This window comes from Oreochromis niloticus, linkage group LG6, assembly GCF_001858045.2.
Source record: "Oreochromis niloticus isolate F11D_XX linkage group LG6, O_niloticus_UMD_NMBU, whole genome shotgun sequence".
NCBI classification, from domain to species: domain Eukaryota; kingdom Metazoa; phylum Chordata; class Actinopteri; order Cichliformes; family Cichlidae; genus Oreochromis; species Oreochromis niloticus.
In genome coordinates, this window is record NC_031971.2 from 29,415,601 (window position 1) to 29,437,115 (window position 21,515).

General features: G+C 39.9%; 2 protein-coding genes across 4 annotated transcripts in view; both read left to right on the forward strand.

Moving 5' to 3' along the window:
• Nucleotides 1–19,070, forward strand: part of LOC100694252 (ATP-binding cassette sub-family A member 1) — a 35,316-nt gene extending 16,246 nt beyond the window's left edge. Inside the window, exons 9-49 of one of the 3 annotated variants that reach the window (XM_003449944.5) lie at nucleotides 2,861–3,104; nucleotides 3,224–3,363; nucleotides 3,448–3,564; nucleotides 4,327–4,518; nucleotides 5,827–6,035; nucleotides 6,128–6,304; nucleotides 6,387–6,609; nucleotides 6,842–7,063; nucleotides 7,251–7,455; nucleotides 7,557–7,670; nucleotides 7,806–7,980; nucleotides 8,119–8,250; nucleotides 8,343–8,482; nucleotides 8,597–8,734; nucleotides 8,848–9,077; nucleotides 9,218–9,290; nucleotides 9,420–9,622; nucleotides 9,778–9,829; nucleotides 10,044–10,157; nucleotides 10,393–10,541; nucleotides 10,694–10,818; nucleotides 11,083–11,181; nucleotides 11,321–11,510; nucleotides 11,797–11,891; nucleotides 12,002–12,034; nucleotides 12,147–12,252; nucleotides 12,486–12,560; nucleotides 13,154–13,323; nucleotides 13,421–13,598; nucleotides 13,733–13,848; nucleotides 13,944–14,088; nucleotides 14,219–14,342; nucleotides 14,452–14,581; nucleotides 14,690–14,873; nucleotides 14,998–15,104; nucleotides 15,256–15,397; nucleotides 15,608–15,742; nucleotides 15,873–15,976; nucleotides 16,093–16,185; nucleotides 16,415–16,658; nucleotides 16,752–19,070. In XM_003449944.5, coding sequence (XP_003449992.1) covers nucleotides 2,861–3,104; nucleotides 3,224–3,363; nucleotides 3,448–3,564; nucleotides 4,327–4,518; nucleotides 5,827–6,035; nucleotides 6,128–6,304; nucleotides 6,387–6,609; nucleotides 6,842–7,063; nucleotides 7,251–7,455; nucleotides 7,557–7,670; nucleotides 7,806–7,980; nucleotides 8,119–8,250; nucleotides 8,343–8,482; nucleotides 8,597–8,734; nucleotides 8,848–9,077; nucleotides 9,218–9,290; nucleotides 9,420–9,622; nucleotides 9,778–9,829; nucleotides 10,044–10,157; nucleotides 10,393–10,541; nucleotides 10,694–10,818; nucleotides 11,083–11,181; nucleotides 11,321–11,510; nucleotides 11,797–11,891; nucleotides 12,002–12,034; nucleotides 12,147–12,252; nucleotides 12,486–12,560; nucleotides 13,154–13,323; nucleotides 13,421–13,598; nucleotides 13,733–13,848; nucleotides 13,944–14,088; nucleotides 14,219–14,342; nucleotides 14,452–14,581; nucleotides 14,690–14,873; nucleotides 14,998–15,104; nucleotides 15,256–15,397; nucleotides 15,608–15,742; nucleotides 15,873–15,976; nucleotides 16,093–16,185; nucleotides 16,415–16,658; nucleotides 16,752–16,892 — 5,985 coding nt within the window. In that variant the 3' untranslated portion in view covers nucleotides 16,893–19,070. The remainder of the gene's footprint in view (nucleotides 1–2,860; nucleotides 3,105–3,223; nucleotides 3,364–3,447; nucleotides 3,565–4,326; nucleotides 4,519–5,826; nucleotides 6,036–6,127; nucleotides 6,305–6,386; nucleotides 6,610–6,841; nucleotides 7,064–7,250; nucleotides 7,456–7,556; nucleotides 7,671–7,805; nucleotides 7,981–8,118; nucleotides 8,251–8,342; nucleotides 8,483–8,596; nucleotides 8,735–8,847; nucleotides 9,078–9,217; nucleotides 9,291–9,419; nucleotides 9,623–9,777; nucleotides 9,830–10,043; nucleotides 10,158–10,392; nucleotides 10,542–10,693; nucleotides 10,819–11,082; nucleotides 11,182–11,320; nucleotides 11,511–11,796; nucleotides 11,892–12,001; nucleotides 12,035–12,146; nucleotides 12,253–12,485; nucleotides 12,561–13,153; nucleotides 13,324–13,420; nucleotides 13,599–13,732; nucleotides 13,849–13,943; nucleotides 14,089–14,218; nucleotides 14,343–14,451; nucleotides 14,582–14,689; nucleotides 14,874–14,997; nucleotides 15,105–15,255; nucleotides 15,398–15,607; nucleotides 15,743–15,872; nucleotides 15,977–16,092; nucleotides 16,186–16,414; nucleotides 16,659–16,751) is intronic. The other 2 variants (XM_005454754.4, XM_019359717.2) reach the window with 2 other exon arrangements.
• Nucleotides 19,071–19,538: 468 nt separating this feature from the next.
• On the forward strand, nucleotides 19,539–21,478 carry spink4 (serine peptidase inhibitor, Kazal type 4). The gene is made up of 4 exons (XM_005454755.4): nucleotides 19,539–19,690; nucleotides 20,260–20,291; nucleotides 20,470–20,582; nucleotides 21,319–21,478. Exons 1-4 carry the CDS (start codon nucleotides 19,639–19,641, stop codon nucleotides 21,362–21,364), a joined length of 243 nt encoding a protein of 80 aa, XP_005454812.1. The 5' UTR covers nucleotides 19,539–19,638; the 3' UTR covers nucleotides 21,365–21,478.
• Nucleotides 21,479–21,515: the final 37 nt, after the last annotated feature.

A 21,515-nucleotide genomic window follows, 5' to 3' on the forward strand; every position in this document is an offset into this window, starting at 1 on the left:
TTTTTCACAAAGAAGCCCAGTTTACAGTGCATACGGTAACATTCTTAGCATATTTACTCTTTCCTGCTTTACAGTGATCAGTGTATTGTTATATGTTTTTCTAATAGGTTTACATTATTAGAAAGAACAACCGTGTACACCTCCAACTCCTATTCTATTGTGTTGTCTGAGAATTTGGGTCACAAAGTTATGTAAATATAGTTTATACTTGTGACTTCATGTTCACAATTATTTTAGGATTGCCCTCTGAGGGTCTGTTCTCGTCTAAATAGCTGTGTGCTTGAGCGGAAACTTGAACTTTAGTAACCTCGTGTAGACTCAGCTGTGGGGTTACTCTAGGATGATCTTTCTCTGCTGCCTCCATGTCTGTGTGGATGTGCGTGTGTGTATTTTTGTGCAAGTTCCTGCATGGATGTGTGTATGTATTAGTCACCTAGTCACCCAAGATAACATGGGCAGTAACCCACTAGGGAAATGACACATTAATTTAGTCACACAAAAGCGTTTTCAGCACAAGTACGCACTCATGCAGACCTATGTATAAATTTTGCCTGGTGGCTACATACAGTGTTAAATACACACACACACACATACACATATGCACAGCCTGATAACTTTTTAATGTACTTTGACTGCCACAAAACAAAACTTCCTAAAAGAATCTGATATGCACCCAGTCAGCACTACAGACAGACACATACTGACAGAAATCATCACCTACAGTTCTTTGTTCATGACAGAGCAGGAAAGCATGTGACCATTTGATGTGGCTGCAGGATCAGCTGCAAAGCGACCGCATACAAAACGAGCTCAGCGAGTGCAGCTGTAGGACGCAACAGGTCTTTAAATTCAGGCTCAGTTTCTCTTTGTTTGTAAACTGCGTTGAATATTTGTTTGCCTGGCAAATAGCGAATAAATAAATGAATAAAAATGAGATGAAACAGCTGATATTAAGTGACAAAGATGACAGAAAATTGTGGTCTTCAGTTTAAAACAGGAATGCGTGGCATTTCAGAAAGGCGTGTGCGTTTCTACTTTGTCTTGAATGCGTTTGTATGCGTTTGTGTGTGTGCATGTGTGTTTCTGTGTCAGTGAGCATGTACTCAGTAACAGTTGTCAGAATAATAGGGCTGTACTTGTGGAGCCTGCGGATGTTTGCCAGTTATGAGAACGCCCGACAGTAACCTTTCTTTGTTCTCGTACCTTCCTCTGCTTTCTGTGCTCATTTCTACCTCCTGCTGCAGCCTCTTACACACTGCCTTGTTTGTTTGTTTGTTTGTCTTCTGTTTCGTTCTTGCTTTCTTTCTTTCTCACATTTTTATCTCATTTTGTCAAGAAAGGGTCTGATTTCCTCAGCCTCCATGCTTAAAGCACAAAGCTCAAACTTACCCTAGTACCCTTCTTCCTTTCACAAAAGTCCCCCTTTGAGTGGACTTGAAATGCTTGATTTTTCGTGTGTGTGATGCTGGAATTGCTGAAGTTATCGTCTTTTTTCTTTCTTTTTTACTTGAACAAAAGACATCCTTCTCTGTCACGAGTCGGTGACATAATTGCCTGTGTAGGTAGCTGATGACCAGCTTGGAAACTTAACAGTAAACTAGTGTAGACTTGTCTGATGACCTGTAGTAACCTCAGTGTGAACCAAAATGAACTCCCTGCTTTCTGTTTGATGTAACAATGCAAATGTATGTTGACATCACAATAGTTCCAGTTTTTCTGGAGATTAAAACTGGAAGGATATGCACAAAAAAAATCTTAATCATTTTAGATTTGTTACATTTTGTGCCAATGCCAAAAAAATGTTTAACTGAATGATGAGTGAATGTCACGAAGTCTCTAACTTCTCTAACTGAGAAGTCCATTTCCCTTTATCTGTGTGCACATTAAAAACATATGCATAAGCAGCAGAAAACTGTCACAGATGTCTGCTGTTGAAATTGGTGTGGTAGCAGACGAGCTCTGCAAATTCTGTGTTATTTGTTGCAAAATTTGTTACAAAACATGTGAGATGTACACTATGATAAATATCGTCATCACAGCTGCTTTTTATGTAACACGCTCAGCAATAGCATGCAAGCCACGTGCAGAAATACGTGTTACATTTTATCTGACCTCTCCTCATGCACACACATACGCAGGCATAACGATAGACCAGGAACACCAGTTAAATTTATCTGAGGCAGACAGACAGCTAAGTGCTAAGTGTCTCCACCCCTCAGTGCAGCACTTGACTTCCACGTCCAGAATACCAACCATAGAGGAGATAATAACCTTCAATATCTTCACACCTCCAGCGTCACACACAGGCACTCAAACATTTCATGTTACTGTTGTCACAAACGATCCCTTTTCAAATAAGGATGTGGGCATATTATTTTCAGTTTGCTCGTTATCTGTTACTCATTCAGGACATTTGAGAATAGCTGAAGAAGAAATGTGTGCAGAGCAACTTTGAACACGTATGGGATGACACTTGAAGTGATCAGTGGTGCATTAAATGCACTCATGTTGTCATTCAGGATGAATTTCAACCATGTGGATCTATATAATTAAAAAAAATAATAGTCACCGTCTTAAATATATGTAGTTACTTTACTGTAAAGAAGGCAATATGGTAAAAAAAAAAAATGCCTCCCAGAATGAGCGCAAATAAGAATTTTTCTAATGTTTTAAGATGATATATTGTATCTAAAATAGGCCTTTCCAGGAGAAATCAAAAGCATTATCTCTATTTGTGTAGACAAACCAAAGATTGTCAACCGATTTTTTGAGGACATGAGAAGTAGATCTCTAATGTGATCTACAGCCAACTAGCAATCATCAGTATGTTGACATTTTTATCTGCCTCTCTCTACTACAGCTTGCCAGCATGAAGAGTTGGAAGGATATGCGAAAGGAGATCCTGTATCTTACCGCAAATGCTACAGGGTCTCCAAATCAGATGTACCAGGCCGTGTCACGTATCGTCTGTGGACATCCTGAGGGAGGGGGCCTCAAAATCAAGTCTCTCAACTGGTATGAAGACAACAACTACAAGGCCCTTTTTGGAAACCACGGCAACGATAGTGACAGTGAACCCATGTCCACTTATGATAACTCCTCCAGTAAGTGTTCAGAGCTCACCTATTAATTTAGTTTGGCAATAGTACAATTTTTTAGTCAAATATTTTATTGTTACTAATACAAGGTTCACCATTCAAATGTCTCTATTTTTATTTTTCAGCTCCTTATTGTAACAATTTGATGAAGAACCTGGAGTCCAGTCCCATTTCCAGAATGATCTGGCGAGCTCTGAAGCCCCTTCTCATGGGGAAGATCCTTTATACACCAGACACTCCAGCAACACAGAGGATCATCCATGAGGTATTGTTATCTCCTCACATATGAAATTCCCATTAGAGGTGTGTATGAAGCATTAAATGAAATTATCTTTGGTGGATGTTTCAGGTTAATAAGACCTTCCAGGAGCTGGGTGTGCTGAGGGACCTTGGAGGGATGTGGGAGGAGGTGAAGCCCAAGATTTGGAACTTCATGGAGAATAGCGAGGAAATGGACTTGGTCAGGGTGAGTGCGTGCAGTGGCATTTTCCTTTGGCACACATCAGAGCTGTCTGCTCTGAGTGCTTCCTGTTTACATGAAAGGATCGCCTTTACTGAAATGTAATTATATGTAATTATATATCTGATGTGACGTCAATATCAAAGAGTGTTTATGTTCTGTGATTTTTTTGATGAATGTATTTGAAGCTATCGAAATGAGAATCTGGCAGCTGAGGAAAAAAAGCTCATAAACCAAAAATAAGAACTGGTCTCATTTAGGCCACACTTGTTCTCGTTCAAATAAGAATAGAGGCAGACCAACCACACGTGCTTGGTTGACTACTTGTTCTGCCGAGATTAGTGAGCATCGTTCTGGAGGCATCCTATTGGAATCAGTTTACTTGTTATTATGTTCTCAAAAATACATCTCAATAAAAAGACATGTAGTTTATAACATGGCTGTGCCTGAGAAATCTGTTCAGCATTTTCATGTGGGAATTGCATAAAGCACCACCTGGTGGTGAAAGGTTGTAAAAAAGACGTTACATGCTGATAATGAGCTGCATTTTGAGTTTAGTGACAAGTTGCTGTCAGGGATAAACTGCCCAAACAATACATTTTTTCACAGTTTGGCATTTTGCATCACAAAAAGAAGAAGGTTAAAAGACAATTTAAATGAAAAACAAAAGAACTTTCAGCTTTTCCAGCATCTTAGATATTCTTTATCAAAACCAGCATTATTACTTTGATTTTATTTGTTATTAAATGTAACTTTTTCTTGTTGCAGACCCTGCTCCAGAATAATGCCAGCGCTATGTTCCTTAACACCCAGCTTAGTGGGACTGAGTTGCGCGTGTCAGATATAGCAGCATTCCTCTCTAAGACCTCAGTTAACAAAAAACAAGGCTCGGTCTACACCTGGAGAGATGTCTTCAATGAAACCGACCACGCCATACAGACCATTTCTCGTTTCATGGAGGTTAGTTTTAATAAAAGATATATGATGTATTAGCAAAAAGTGCAAAACAAACTGTCATGTGCTGTCATGTTTTTTGAGATTTTGGGATTAAAGCCATAATCACGTGGGTTAGAAGTTGTGTCTGTAGAATAGGTCTTCATGCATGCAGAAAGATGAGAGCTCATTTCACATTTTTGGCTTCACATTACAAATCTTCCATCATTTTCCACAGTTCAGTGCATCTGAACTGCTTTCAGATCCTCACAGTTATCGAAAGCTTTCAAATCTAATGTTCTTTCCCTTCCTTCATTAAATTGAGTTATTGCCATGCAGACTTTGTCATCGTTCCTTGGCTGTTTGATCAGTATCCCAGAGCTGAGCCGTAGTGATAAACAGCCACCTTTAAACTCTCTGTCCAGTGTTAATCACTGTTTTTGCTCCTGTGAATGGCTGCTACATTTATTGTTCAGGATATTTGTATTGACATGCATTTAACATGAAACACATGGTTCGGCCTTGTAGTATTTATTAACCTATGATGAGGCGATCAGTGTTTACTTTCCATAGACAGATAATTTTATTACTGTAATTGATCATTTTAGTGTGAATCTCATGACCTGGTTTTCCTTTGTCTCTAGCCACTGTGGATAATGTTATTAAATACACAAATGCAATACAAATCATTTATAAAGCCTCACTTAGGGTCAATTACATGTTCAGCAAAATCACAAACAACTCACTGACCTACTGACTGTTTCACCCTTTAAGAAGATCATATGATGTGTGAAGCTTCTTGCACTGTGAACTGTGTCGAGGACAACCTTACACAGCCATAAATGGCATACATATGTAGCATATGGTGTATTTTAATTATTATCATCCACCCACATTTCATTATGCTTTCTAGCTTTCTGTTGGCATAGTAGAGACTTGCTGTGGGAGGATCTGGTACAAGTCCGCTTCTGTCAACCAAAAAAGTCTGAAGCTAATCTGTAGGCGCTCTCAACAAATCAGCTAAACAATCCTGGTGTGGTTACAAAAGGACCTGAGTTTGTGCAATAGGGTGTAAAGTTCATAGCTGTTTTCCAGTTTAAATAAATATATTTCTGAGAAACTGTGTGACTACTTGAGGTGAAACATTTATAGCATTTGTAAGAGCTGAGTAGTTTGTTTTGGAGCTGTTAAGGATTTGACACTCAAACTGCGTGTCTGCAGGCTGATGGCATCTTCAATATGAACAATTTTCAGATAAAAGTTATTGCAAAAGGGCCTTTTTTTCTAGTTAAACTCTAATTAAAACCAGTCTTTATCAAAATCCTTCTTCTTCAGTGTGTGAACCTGGACAAACTGGAGCCAGTAGCTAATGAGGAGCGATTGGTCAACAAGTCCATGGGTCTTCTTGATAACCAGAGGTTTTGGGCTGGAATCGTGTTTCCTGACATTGCCCACAACAACAGCACTGACCTGCCACCCAATGTCAATTACAAAATCCGTATGGACATCGATAATGTGGAAAGAACAAACAAGATTAAAGACGGGTAAGTGGCTGTGTTGACCAGACGGTTTTTATTTATTTTCCCTTTTCCTTTTTTGTTTGTTTGACCCTCATGATTTTCATCTTGTTTTGCAGATATTGGGACCCTGGTCCCAGGGCAGACCCCTTTGAGGACCTGCGGTATGTCTGGGGTGGGTTTTCCTACCTGCAGGATGTAATTGAGCAAGGAATTATCAGAGCTGTCACCGGCACCAAGCAGAAGACAGGAATCTACATTCAGCAGATGCCCTACCCCTGCTACGTTGATGATATGTAAGTGAATGCTGTGGTTAAAAAAAGAATGTGTTTTGCCTCTACGGAGGATATGTGTGTAACATTCAATGCCCTTTTTCAGTTTCCTGCGTGTGATGAGTCGGTCAATGCCTCTCTTCATGACCTTGGCATGGATGTACTCAGTGGCTATCATCATCAAGGGAGTGGTATACGAGAAAGAGGCACGCCTCAAAGAGACCATGAGAATCATGGGACTGAACAACGGCACCCTTTGGCTCAGCTGGTTCATCAGCAGTTTAATCCCCCTGCTGATCAGCGCTGGCTTGTTGGTGATGTTATTGAAGGTTGGTGCAGCCACAGGCACACACACGTATACCCAATATGTCACCATGAAGGAACATCAGCAAATTATAGAAAACAAGTGAACATACTCACACTGATCATTGCAGATGTTCATACTCAGCAATTAATTAAGTGACTCTTTTTCCATGATGTCTCCAAATTTAATTAAAAGGTGGAAAACAAGTGACATCATTCTTTTCTCTCCCTGTCTCTTTTGTCTGACGTCCTTCTCAGATGGGTAACCTGCTGCCTTACAGTGACTCCGGCGTTGTGTTTCTCTTCCTGGGATCGTTTGGCGTAGTTACCATCATGCAGTGCTTTCTCATCAGCACGCTGTTTTCTCGTGCCAACTTGGCAGCCGCCTGCGGTGGCATTATATACTTCACTCTCTACCTGCCCTACGTGCTTTGTGTTGCCTGGCAGGACTACGTGGGCTTTGGAGCAAAAATTGTTGTGGTGTGTTGAATAGATTTAATTACACACTTATGAATACAAACATGATTCTTTTGCATTTTGTACTCTTTCCTCATGCCTTTGTCTTAAAATATTATTTCTATGTTTGAATATAGTGATTAAAAACAAGCTTGCTGTATGCAGGCATAATTTTCTGTCCTAAAATTTGAATGCTCTTTCATTTTCACAGAGTCTCCTTTCTCCTGTGGCTTTCGGTTTTGGATGTGAGTACTTTGCCCTCTTTGAAGAACAAGGAGTGGGAATACAGTGGTCAAACCTACTTGCCAGCCCTCTAGAGGAAGACAGCTACAACCTGACCACTTCCATCTGTCTCATGCTGTTTGACGCTGTGCTGTATGGAATAATGACCTGGTACATTGAAGCTGTGTTCCCTGGTGAGTTGTGCAAAAACTTTGCAGTTTGGGTATTTTTCCCTTTAACGGACAAATTGCACGTGAGCAATGAATTACTTTACAAGCAATACATTCTATTACAGGTCAGTATGGGATCCCCAGGCCCTGGTATTTTCCCTTCACTAGGACATATTGGTGTGGAGAAAAAGAGAACAAGAACATTTCCACCCCTCTGTCAAAGAAGGGTAACGCTGATGGTACATATCATAATTATTATTACCATAATTTATTTGTCTTTTTAGATATACAACACATCTTCATTTTAAACTACTTAAAGAGGTTTGGATAGCATACCAGGATAAATTATGCTGTTTTTTGTGTCTGATTTGCAGCTGTCTGCATTGAGGAAGAGCCAAGCCACATAGAGCCAGGTGTTTACATTGAGAATCTTGTGAAGATCTACAGCCATGGAAACAAACTGGCCGTGGATGGCCTGTCCCTGAGATTCTATGAGGGCCAGATCACCTCCTTCCTCGGACACAATGGAGCTGGCAAAACCACAACTATGTAAGATAGTGCACATGTTGTCTACAGTACTCCCAAGTTTTGCTGAGCTGAGAGTTTGAACCTTGATAAAGGATTTTAAAGTTCGCCTAGCTGAAGTGCTGACTCTGTTTTTGTGTTTCCTTCTTGTTTCTGATCAAGGTCAATCCTGACAGGGTTGTTTCCACCCACATCTGGCACAGCTTACATTCTCGGCAAAGACATTCGCTCTGAACTCAGCACTATCCGGCAGAATCTGGGTGTATGCCCTCAACACAACGTACTTTTTAGCATGTACGTATGCGGTACTGGGGGCAGATTTTTGTGGAAACTTTTAGTCTCCTGTGCTTTGGCTGTTAAGTGAACTGTTGCTTGCTGTAATGCAGGTTGACAGTCGAGGAACACATCTGGTTCTACGCCCGCCTGAAGGGTCTTCCAGAGGAGAAGGTGAAGGCGGAAATGGAACAAATTGTGAATGATGTTGGACTGCCTCACAAACGAAAGTCTCGCACAAGCACCCTGTCCGGTCAGTTTCAGTCAATTTGATTTATTTCACTGGGCAGATTCTGCAAAGAGATTTCCTGTTTAACGCTTTTACTCAGAGTCTGTCTCTGACTTTTATTTCTTGTTGTCTTTTTAGGTGGAATGCAGAGGAAGCTGTCAGTGGCCTTGGCTTTTGTTGGTGGTTCAAAGGTTGTGATTCTGGATGAACCCACAGCTGGTGTTGATCCCTACGCACGCAGGGGCATCTGGGACCTCTTGCTCAAATACAGACAAGGTAACTGAAACTGATATCGTCTTAGCTTTTGTTTTTGTAGTTTTACATAGAATTTGAGTCAAGAAATCCACGCCCAAGAATGAAATGACAAATTCATTTTTTTCTATTCTTAGGCCGCACCATCATCCTGTCCACTCATCACATGGACGAGGCTGATATCCTGGGTGACCGCATTGCCATTATTTCGCACGGGAAGCTGTGTTGCGTAGGCTCCTCTCTTTTCCTGAAGACCCACTTGGGGACAGGCTACTACCTGACCCTGGTCAAGAGAGACTATGACTTAACGCTACAGTCATGCAGGAATTCTGCCAGCACAGTCTCCTATAGCAAGAAAACAGAAAAGGTACAAGAAATGTAAAAAGCAATATTAAACATGTTTTTAAATGAACGAAAAAAATCTTCTATTTCTGTATTATTAATACAGACTGAGACGACTGAGTCTTTTTCTTCCCTCTTAACTGTAATGTCTTGTCTTTTAAACAGGAGGACAGTGTATCAGAAAGCAGTTCAGATGCTGGTCTTGGCAGTGAACCAGAAAGTGAAACCACTACTATTGGTAAGAATCAATAACAAGTAAAATTAAGCCCACATTATCAGTTTGAGCTCCAAAAAAGAAAGCTGTAATGTAAAATGACCTCTGTCAGTTTACTAACCTCTCACTCTCTCTGCTTATTCTTCCCCACAGATGTCTCCCTCATTTCCAATGTGATTTTCAAGCATGTCCCTGAGGCTCGCCTGGTGGAGGATCTCGGCCATGAACTCGCCTATGTCTTGCCCTACCAGGCTGCTAAAGATGGCGCCTTTGTGGAGCTCTTTCATGAGCTTGATGACCGACTGACTGACTTGGGAATCTCAAGCTATGGAATATCTGATACCACCCTAGAAGAAGTAAGATACTACATTTTCATTTGGTTGAAGTTGAATTTTTTAAATTGAACACAGTCATGAGTAGATAAAAATAAAATTGATATTTATGTGTCATTTGCATAGTTTTTGCAGTCTGTTTTCACTTAAGGCAATATTTTCATTCTCTAACTCTTCAGATTTTCTTGAAAGTGGCTGAGGACAGTGGAGTGGATTCAGTTGAGCTTTCAGGTAAAATCTGGGATATTTTTTCCAACGTTTTCCTAACATCTCCTCTGCAATCTACATTATAACACCATTTGTTGGTAAACATTAGATGAAATAATTAGAAATTGAATGATGTGTACACTGATTCTTAAATAAGAAGCATCAGGGAACATAGAGAGGACAAAACAATGGAGTTTAAATAGTTTAGCTTAACTCGCTGATTCTCATGTGGCTGCAGATGGAGTCGTACCCACCAGAACTCGTCGTCGTCATGCATTCGGAGATCACCAGAGCTGCCTGAAGCCCTTCACTGAGGACGACTTTGACTTCAATGACTCTGAAGGTGACCCAGGTAGAAATGGATTACCCAGCATGAAGTGCAGTGCTAGCAGATATCTTTTTTGCTATCATTCATCAAATCTTTCAGCCTATGCTTGTACCTAAAGTTTCATTTTACCAGATATATACATATAAACAAAATTACAAATTTGCAGACATTAAGTTATTACTATCCATGTGTCACAAGTTATGTTTCCATGTTGTCACACTGCAGTTTTGCTGATGGGTATCATGTTGTCTCTGTCCAGAATCCCGTGAGACCGACTGGCTTAGTGGAACAGATGGCAAGGGGTCATACCAAGTGAAAGGCTGGAGTCTGAAGAGACAGCAGTTTGTAGCACTACTGTGGAAACGATTCCTCTATGCTCGACGCTCTAGGAAGGGCTTCTTTGCCCAGGTATACTGGCATTAAACCCACATATATGGGCTCTACACACAGTGTTAGCCATTATAGGAATGTTTATGCCTTGCATCAATCATGAGGCTCTTCCTAACTATAAAATAATAGCTGTATTTTTCTCTTTTAACATCAGTGCTGTTATCTTTCAGATTGTGCTTCCGGCAGTGTTTGTGTGTATTGCTTTGGTGTTCAGCCTGATCGTTCCTCCATTTGGAAAGTACCCCAGCCTGGCTCTGGATCCTGGCATGTATGGAGAACAGTTTACCTTCATCAGGTAAGATAAAATCTGTCTGCAAAGAACTTTAATCCATTGTTTTGCAAAAAAGCCCATTTTCCTCAGCCCATTAAAGATGTAAAACATTACGTAACTGTGCTGATGTTTTAACGCTGCCTATCCTTAAGTGTTCTTACCAAAGCTGTAAATGCTAACTAGAATTTTGTGATGATGTTCTTTTAAAATCTATTTCTCCTACTTTTAGAGACAGTTTAAAATGTCAGGTGTTATTAAAAGGAATGGGTTTTGTTTGTGCCTTTGCAGTAATGACATGCCTGAAGACCCTCATACCAACAATCTGCTTGGAGCTCTGACAGCAGAACCCGGCTTTGGAACACGCTGCATGGAAGGAGAGCCGATACCGTGAGTTAACTTACATTTAGGAAAAATATCTAGATCTATATTATAGATCGTGTAAGAATCAGTCAGAATTTCAGGAAGAATGCTCAATGCATATGGAAAAATTGGAGATTTTAATATGAGCGCCCCCTTTATGCCCCAGGGACATTCCCTGCACTGCAGTTCAAGATGAGTGGTCGGTCCCTCAAGTCTCTCAAAGTGTGAAGGACATGTTTGACAAAGGAAATTGGACCATGCAGAATCCGTCTCCATTGTGTGAGTGCAGCTGCGAAGGGCGCAAGAGGATGTTGCCCGAGTGTCCATCTGGAGCTGGGGGGCTTCCACCACCACAGGTTAGAGATCTTTCCTTCTCATTGTCACCAAAGCTCTTGCTCATAGGGGGTCATATGATTATATTTTCTCTGTTTTCTTTGTATTATTCTAGGGTCTGTAATTTATAACATAAATGACCTTGAGGCGACTGTTGTTGTGATTTGGCTCTGTATAAATAAATAATTGAAATTGAGATGGCAAATAAAATCTAAAACCAGTTAAAACAAAAGTCATATAATAAGTGTGAGCAACCAACTAGATGAATAATAAACACGAAATAACTGATTTGTCTGTTTCTGTTATCAGATGAAGATCAGTGAGACAGACACTCTGCAGAATTTGACTGGCAGAAACGTTTCAGACTATCTGGTTAAGACCTATGCTCAGATCATTGGCAAGAGGTAACACTCCTCTGACATGTTATTATTATTTACCTTGATTTTTTTTAATGTAAATTGTTCTCATTCAAGCAACTATCAAGCACTCGGTAATTTCTTTTCCTTTCTTACAGCCTGAAGAACAAGATCTGGGTCAACGAGTTCAGGTACAGTATCAGACATGATGCATCTTTAGTTCCTTCACAAATCAATAATACAGACTGAGTGCTTCTCAGCTGTGTCCTTTCAAAGTATTAAAATGACTGTAATCTATTGCAGATATGGCGGATTCTCATTAGGTGCAAGGAGTTCACAGTTTCTGGCCCATACAGATGAAACTGATCGTGCAATTGCTCAGCTGAGGAGACGTTTCCATCTTGAAAGAGTAAGAGATTTTATTACATTATGTACTACATAATCCATAAACCGTTCCATAATGGCCTGCTTTGATTTTGTCGGGATAAGACTCTTACAGGGGGTCTGTCTGTGCTGTTATAATTACAGCTGTACTGATGATAAACATGAGATCTCATTACAAGTGTAAACAGTGTCAGTTTACGCATGTGCTAAAAAAGACTTGGCTCACTTCTTCTGTTTGCTGCCTCGCCCATTCTCCAGGGAGCTGCAGCAGATCGTTTCTTTCACAGTCTTTCCAGTTTCATCCAAGGATTGGACACCAAGAATAACGTCAAGGTTAGCACGCAAACATGCACACACGAGACAGCAGTTATACAACAGCACGTGGCTCTGGACATTACAGTTAAGCCTCCTTGATCAATTCCTTCAACAGTGCCATTGTTAAACCTCCAGCTTGCACACAAAATGTGTAGTACTCAACCTACGTACTATTTATGTTGAGTATGTCATAGATAACGAACATTACATAGATTCCCCTTCAGATTGGTGATACATGTATTGCCCCATGTTTTCTTTCTTACAGAGTACCAAATACTGCGTGTTTTTCTTGTACTTGTACTTTCACATTTTAAATGCAAATGGTGTCTGGCACTATTTGGTGTCCAAAATAACCGCAAATGCACTATAACATTAGAACCTAAGTGTATTTTTAAGTGCTACTTTGACTGTGGAAAGATAATAAGTGCTCAAGAGGGGGTAAAATAAATGAGTGCTGTAGACCTTTATGGTATTAAAAAAAAACCTTCTTTATTCTTACAGACTTGTAACACTTAGCTGATCTCCAAGCTGCTGTTTTATGTCTAAGCTCCTTTTATTAGTCTCTAATGTTACGTCAAGTGAAACTCTCACATTTGCCTCTCTTAATGCAGATTTGGTTTAACAACAAAGGCTGGCACAGCATTGGTTCCTTCCTCAATGTGATGAACAACGCCATTCTACGGGTGAGTCTGCCAGCTGGAAAAGACCCCACAAAGTTTGGCATCACTGCCTACAATCATCCACTCAACCTCACCAAGGAGCAGCTCTCACAAGTCGCATTGTGAGTATTACAGTGACTACAGTGCTGAATTCAAAGGTTTAACTATCTCTTTGGCCTCTCCTTACTCCCGTTGTGTCTTTTGTTATTTCTTTCCCAGGATGACAACATCGGTGGACGTGCTCGTGTCCATTTGCGTCATCTTCGCCATGTCCTTTGTGCCCGCCAGTTTTGTGGTCTTTCTCATCCAAGAGAGAGTGAACAAGGCCAAACACATGCAGTTCATTAGTGGAGTACAACCCTTTCTCTACTGGCTGGCTAACTTTGTCTGGGATATGGTAAGTCATTTTAGTTTTTCTAAACTTAAGGTTCATTTGGCTCAAGTGTAAAAAAGACGTGAAAATTTCAGACCACAATCCTGATAGAAAATCTAGCTCATTGAAATTTAATATTTTTTTTATCCCATTTGCAGTGTAACTACATCGTTCCTGCCACACTGGTGATCATCATCTTTGTATGTTTCCAACAAGACGCCTACGTCTCATCCACCAATCTGCCTGTGCTGGCTCTGCTGCTGCTACTCTATGGGTAAATTAGGCACAAACACAATTTCTTTGGCTCTTTCTGTTTTTGTTTATCTTTAAACTGTTTCCATATAAAATTCTGTTTGTGTCTGTTTTCAGATGGTCAATCACCCCTCTGATGTACCCAGCTTCATTTTTCTTTAAAATACCCAGCACAGCCTACGTGGTTCTTACTAGCGTCAACATACTGATAGGAATCAACGGCAGCGTGTCCACATTTGTTCTCGAGCTGTTTGGAAGCAATGTAAGCAGTTATTAGTAGCCTGTAAATTTATAAGGAATTACTCAAAAATATACAGAGTTGCAGGTTTTTGAATGACTGACATTGAATTGTCAACCTTTCTTGGCTAAATGCTGCCTTCCTCCACCTTCAGGAGATCGGTGGCATCAATGATATCCTGAAGAATGTGTTCCTCATCTTCCCTCACTTCTGCTTGGGAAGAGGACTTATTGACATGGTGAAGAATCAAGCAATGGCTGATGCTCTGGAGAGATTCGGTAAGCACAGCAGGCAGTTGTTAACTACAGCGATAAATGTGTCCTTATTAGTTTTTGACAAGATAAGGAAAAAGAAGTGTTTTTTCCTAAAATGTATGTCCTGTTGCAGGTGAAAACCGGTTCCGCTCTCCTCTGGCCTGGGACATGGTTGGAAAGAACTTGTTTGCAATGGCCATTGAGGGTGTTGTCTTCTTCTGTATAACCGTCCTCATTCAGTATCGCTTCTGCTTCAAGGCCAGGTGGGGGAAACTTATTACATACATGTGATTATTCTGTTTTAAATGCATTAAGCTTTGTTCTCCATATCACAACACTCAGACTTAACTCCTTTCCTCCCAAACTTCCAGGTCATCCACTAGTCATCTGAAGCCCATCGGAGAGGAAGACGAGGATGTGGCGAGAGAGCGACAGCGGATCCTCAGCGGTGGAGGACAGACAGACATCCTGGAGCTCAGACAGCTCACCAAGATTTACAAGCGCAAACAGAAGCCAGCAGTGGACCGGCTGTGTGTTGGCATCCCTCCTGGAGAGGTATTGCTATCTTTTAGCTTTTATACGCATGAGGATGAGTAATCTTCTTTTTCAGTTAAGGATTAGTAGATGGTATTTTGAATATGAAATATTTAGTAGAATATATTCTTCCTCTTTCCTTCAGTGTTTTGGTTTGCTGGGGGTGAATGGAGCAGGAAAAACCAGCACCTTCAAAATGCTTACAGGAGATTCTGTGGTAACAAGTGGCGAGGCCTACCTGGCTGGCAAGAGGTGAGAGACAAGAGAAGATGTCATATTATACGTCACTATGTAGATTACAACACTACTTAATTCATGAAAAGGTCTTACATTTCAGGTTTTCTTTATAAATGTCTTCATAGTACTTAAAAAACTCACTTGAATCTATTTTGTCTTACTCCAGTGTAACCACAGAGATAGATGAAGTCCATCAGAACATGGGCTACTGTCCTCAGTTTGATGCTATCAATGACCTACTGACTGGCAGAGAGCATCTCGAGTTTTATGCCATCCTGAGAGGAGTGCCCGAGAAGGAAGTCTGTGAGGTCAGCAACAAGCATACACACGTGATACATATTTGCCTTTTACACGTAAACTACACCTATAATTCTACTTGTGCAGTGTTGTTGTTTGTTTCGTTTTTTTTCCTATTTTGTATTTCAACTAGACACTTTACCATTAACGATAACACTTTCAGCCATGATGTGTGCATAAGAAGACAGTTTAACACACTTGAAACTCTAACCCTCCACTAGGTGGCAGACTGGGGCATTCGTAAACTGGGTTTGATGAAGTATGTGGACAAGGCAGCTGGCAGCTACAGTGGAGGAAACATGAGGAAACTGTCTACTGCTATAGCTCTAATAGGAGGACCACCTGTTGTGTTTCTGGTCAGTGAAAATAACAATAACAATAATAATAATAAAGCATTGTAAATTTTAAAGCTCCTCAAGCCAGTGAACTGTGTGGTAAATATGATTGTGTAGCAGCAGCTGAGTACCTGCTCTTACATGTTGACAGGATGAACCAACTACAGGCATGGACCCCAAGGCACGCCGTGCTCTCTGGAACGCCATCCTGAGCATCATCAAAGAGGGGCGATCTGTAGTCCTGACCTCTCACAGGTTAGACGGGCCCTTCCAGTCCATGTGTTTGTTTACCTGGACATTCTTTCTTTTTCTTTCTTTCTTTTTTTCTAATTACCCCCTTATGAATATTTTCTTTATGTGTCTTGTAACAGTATGGAGGAGTGTGAGGCTCTTTGTACCAGGATGGCCATCATGGTCAACGGCAGGTTCCGCTGTCTGGGCAGCGTGCAGCACCTCAAAAACAGGTGAGACCACAAAAATAATCACCTCTCGCAACACTGTAGCTCACAAAAAGTCCTTTTACACTTTTAGCAAGGTTAATGGTATTATTTTATGTTTATGACTATATATGGCAGCAATCCTGATTCTGTGTTTCTGTCAGCTGCAGTAATGATTCATATGAAGGAAAGACTGGTCTTTAGCCCCATAGCAGGGAAAAAAACTGAATGTATATATGTTTAATATACTTGTTAGATTTGGTGATGGCTACACAATCATCCTACGGGTGGCGGGACCAGACCCAGACCTTAGGCCAGTAATGGACTTCATAGAAAGGGAGCTACCAGGGAGCACGTTGAAGGAGAAACACCGCAACATGCTCCAGTACCAGCTTCCCTCATCCCTCACCTCTCTCGCCCGAATCTTCTCCCTGCTCTCAAAGAACAAAGAGGCTCTCAGCATAGAGGACTACTCTGTTTCTCAGACCACTTTAGACCAAGTAAGCAAACTTACAAACAATCATTATGAACATCCAACTTCAGTTTAAGCAGAGTCTCATTTGTTTTTCCTCTTCTTCGCCCTCCTTTTCCAGGTGTTTGTAAATTTTGCCAAGGACCAAAGTGACGAGGACCACTTGAAAGACGTCCATCTGAGCAAGCGGGACGCTGTTGTAGTGGACATTTCCCAGCTGAACTCTTTTCTCACAGACAAGACCAGGGAGAGCTGTGTCTGATTCCACAAGATACCATCTGTGGGAGTTGCAATGCTTCGCCCACCCTTCTCACGACCGAGAAAAGATGGACCACTAAACTCTGGGGAGACAGACTGCGTTCATTTTTTTTTATTTCTACTTTTTAGTCTTTTTCAATTGTCATCATTTCTCAGTGGACCTGCATTTCAATGCACAGCCTCTTGAAAAGGCAGAGACTGCAGGTATCGTGACAGACACTGAAACAATGAAAGCTCAATGCAAATCAATGCAAGAAATATATATATAATTATGTTTAAGATGACGAGATATTTCTGTGAGGGTAGGAGACAGGTGCTTCTCCTTCACTAGATTGACAGAAAGAAAGGAAAGACTCAGAACACTTGAAGTGACAGCAGGATTTTAATGCTGTATTAGACTGGAAAGCATGTGTAGCCTAGCTACCCACTCAATGGGCAAGACCCAGGGGACGGCAGAAGATCTCTCAGTTTTAAACCCCTTTCCTAAAGTAGTTAGCTGTGGTCAGTGAGGGTGTTTATATATTTGCCTGTATGGAGAAATCAGGACGATATAAGAAAACAAAAACAAATTTGGATCAGTCACTGCCAGCTGTTAAATCTGTTCAACCTTTTTAACCTGGTTAGAAACAGACTGACTGCTTTTTTATTCAGGGTCAAACCTTTCTAGATTTCTTTTCATTACCAAGCGCAGTTTTGGGGATTTTTTTCTATTGCAAATGATGGTTAAAAAAAGCTTTTACAATCCACTTTCAGTCACAAATGTGCAATCATCAGCATAGTAATTTTTACTAATTACATTTTTAAAGGTAATTTAATTCCTCTAGACAAACATAACCTTGACAGAGTTACTTTTCTTCGAATAACAATTAAGAACTGCTAACCAAGTTGTTTTGTTTTTGTTTGTCGTGCTTGGTGTCCTTGACATTGTCCAGCATAGTGCCTAAACTGGTGGAGACAGAAATTTGAGCACTCCATTAAAACAACAATGTATGTAGGCTGCCAAGGAATGTATAAGACAGATACCAACATGTATCAAAGCACAAAAAAAGCCCAATTTTTTTGTGTGTATAGAGAAACCTGACTGTTTTGTTTTAAAGTGTGTCCTTCATCGTGAAAAAACAGCAACAACAAAAAAAAATCTTGTGGTTTTGTGTTATAATGCACAAGATGTACAGTCTGCTATGCTGGCTTGTTGTTACTCACTCTGTCCTGTTCGGACAAAGGAGGGCTAAGGATTACTGAAGAATTTTTGAAAGTCAAATGGAAATATATAGTGCATGCTTTCCAATGGGCCACACACCTGGACTGTCAGGCCTTTTTTCTGTGTACCAAAGCATGCCGCCAGATCTGAGTGTGACCAGGATATGCTTTTATAAACATCAGTGCGAGGGTACCACGGAAGCTTTTCAGACCTGAGCCAGTGCCGATGTGGATATTATGTACAGTAGCAATTTTGTGACGTCGAGTCGAAAAAAAAGATGTTACCAGTGGAGTGAACAAACAGTATCTGTGCCAAATGAAGATGAATATGTATCCTTAACCAACCAGCATAATCTGGAGGAGGCAAATGTTTTTTAAAGTTTGTGTTGTGCTTTTATCCATCAGCTCAGTCAAAATCCTCCTATTCTCATTGTCAACAGCGTGAAACAAACTTGTGCTCTCATTCAGTCTTATTTAGACCACAAGTTCTTTCTATTCTCTGGTCATGTTGCCAAATTCTACTCTGTCCACGTCCATAAACTGCCACACTGAAGGTATCTGTGCTGTCAGTAGCTCTAATATAGGACAAGCTGTTGAGATATTTTGTTTATAAGAGCTAGTCAGTAAGCCAGGCTAAAATCGAGGACCATGTCAATTAATATTTTTGCTTATAATGCTTTATAGTTCAGAAGTCCAATCCAGGGTTTAAAGTGATAACAGGTGCTCTGTTTCATGCGGAATCTTGGAAGGGGTTTCCAATATCTCGGGGATCTAATAACTGCTCTGGGGCGGACTCTGTTACCAACACCAAGGGTCTGATCCCCATCCCACCAAACCCCTGTTTTAAATTTGAGCACTTTATAGGTTTAGTATAGTCTTTTATTTCAACTATTTTAAAGTGGAAATCATGGCAAAGGAGACATGTAAAAACAAATCTCTGCACTGGAATACAGACAAAACAAAGTTAATCCACTGCATAAAAGGATTTGTTTGAAACTTGAAATAGAGAACAAAGGCTCACATGTGATCGAGAGAAACGAGTGAAATAGTGAAAAGCAGAGATAGTAGCAAGTTAACGAGAGAGCAAGACAGTACTAAGGTAGGGATTTTTCTCTTCTCATGCTCAATATTATTATTTGTTTACATTTTTAAGTATTATGGCCGTTTGTGTTTGTTACCCATTGTGTATAGTTATTCTTTACATTAATAAATTCATACATTTTCAAAAAAAAAAGACTCATGATGTGATTACTTTGACTTTGCTTTGACAGTACCTGTGTGCTAGATTAAAAAAAGAAAAAAAGGGTGGGCTTGTCACATGGAAGTTTGTAGCTGCTGGATGAACAAAAGATCAGTTTATGTTTGGGTGTGTGGGTTAATGTGTGCTGGTGACTAAGTTTCTAGAGATTTCATGCGTCTGTGTGTCCATTTTCATCTGCTGTGTTCCCACACACGTATACACACCCACCACACACACATTTTATTTGCCTTTAAAAAGAGAAGCATACTCACGGGTTCCTGTCACTCCGAGTTATTCATCCACCAACATCATGACCGGGAGAGTTGTTTTTCTGGGACTTCTGCTCATCTGTGTGACTGCAGGTAACAAAGAAAAGCCCTCTATTCTAAACAAACAATCATTCTTCTGTATGTGGGGTGCTTTTAAATGTAATTACATTTGTGTTAGATTAAGAATAAAGTTCGGGGAGCAGCTGCAGTTGTAGAAGCAACAGCATTTGTCACACTGACATAATCAAGTTTTATTGTTTTACAACACTGAGCTGAAGGGTTTATGCACATCAACACTGATCACCAAAAACAGTCAAATGTCACAGAAAAAATATCTCTGTAAAGTATAATTAAGTTGACTTCATTATAAATAGGAAATATAGAATACTTAGTTACATATGCGTACACATTTTGCAATATGGGGCTGTTATGTCAGGTGTGTCAGTTTTACTTTAGTTATTAAATTCTATGCACTCATACACTTAGTGAACATTTTACATATTAACAATACAGTAGTCATAGTTTCTCATTCTAGTGCACAGTTTAAATCATTGTAGTTACTTCTTTGAAGGCCAAATTATTTTTTGGCCTTTCTCTATTTCTTGACTATTATATGAACTATTTTTAATATATTTTTTAAAGTTTTCTTTGTTTTTTTTAAGGTGCAGAAGAGAGGTCTGGAATCATGAGAAAGGTGACATATTTTTAAATAGAAACTTCTCCCTTTACTGTGCTTGTACCAGAAGGTATATTTGAGTACTTTCAGGGATTGGATTTGTTTTAATTGAAGCTACAGCTTTGTTGCTGAAATGTTGTTAGTGTTATTGGATCTATTATAGAATATAAATGACAAATGTTTACCTTTCTGCCAGCCTACTTGTCCTGACACGGCAGAGATTGTGGCGTGTCCTCTGAACCTCTCTCCTGTATGTGGCAGCGATGGAAACACTTACGCAAATGAGTGTCAGCTGTGTGCCCAGCGACAGTGAGTACACACAGCTGCTCTACACTCCCAGTATTCACACATTAGTTCATCATCACCCAAGCCTGCATTAAGGAGGATAAAATACTTGGTTGTAAAAAATAAATAAAAAATTAGACAAATAATTGCTTCATGATTCAAATAATGAAGCTTTCCAGTTCAGTCTTGATTCATTTTTACGAGTAATAAGCATGTAGATGTTAGTGATTTGTAGGAAAGGATAGTTATATCATGGGAAATTATAAAGTTCTACATTTGAACAGGTAATTTTGCAGCAATGCTCTTATTCAATATTGCCAAAAATACTGACAAAACTATAAAAGATAGGATTAAGATAAGATAAAATCCTTACATTGGAAATATTGTGAGTCTGATTAAAATAAATAAAGTGCATGCTACAGTAATGTGAGGGTTTTTTTTTATCAGATAAAGTTTAAAATAAAACATTATCTTGGCTTATATAGGCTTGAATCTTCCTCAAATGACAGACAGAGGTTTAGCTACAGGAAAGTAATGCTATTTTAGGATGATGTCATTCTTTTAAAAAGGATCTCTGTGTCTGTTTCTCCCTCTTTCTGTTTGTTCATGACCCTGTAACTCCTGACAAATTTTATCTCTGTTCACAGATGAAATATGACCTGTGGTTAACATGACCTCATTTTCACTCTTTATCATATGTTAAACTAAAAGTCATCTGACAGAAATCATCCCAGTCATGTCGTTATTATTTTCTTATCAGATCAACGAAGATGGACATTATGATTGTCAAAGAGCAGAGCTGCTGACCTCCACACCTGGTGATGTCACTGTCAAGGGCCCAATCAGAATCAAGTGAAATGATGACTAGATTCCAACTGTTCTAAATACTTACCACAATCAATAAATATCATTCAACAGTGTGCTTGGGTTATTTTTCTTTTGTTATCCACCAAATTC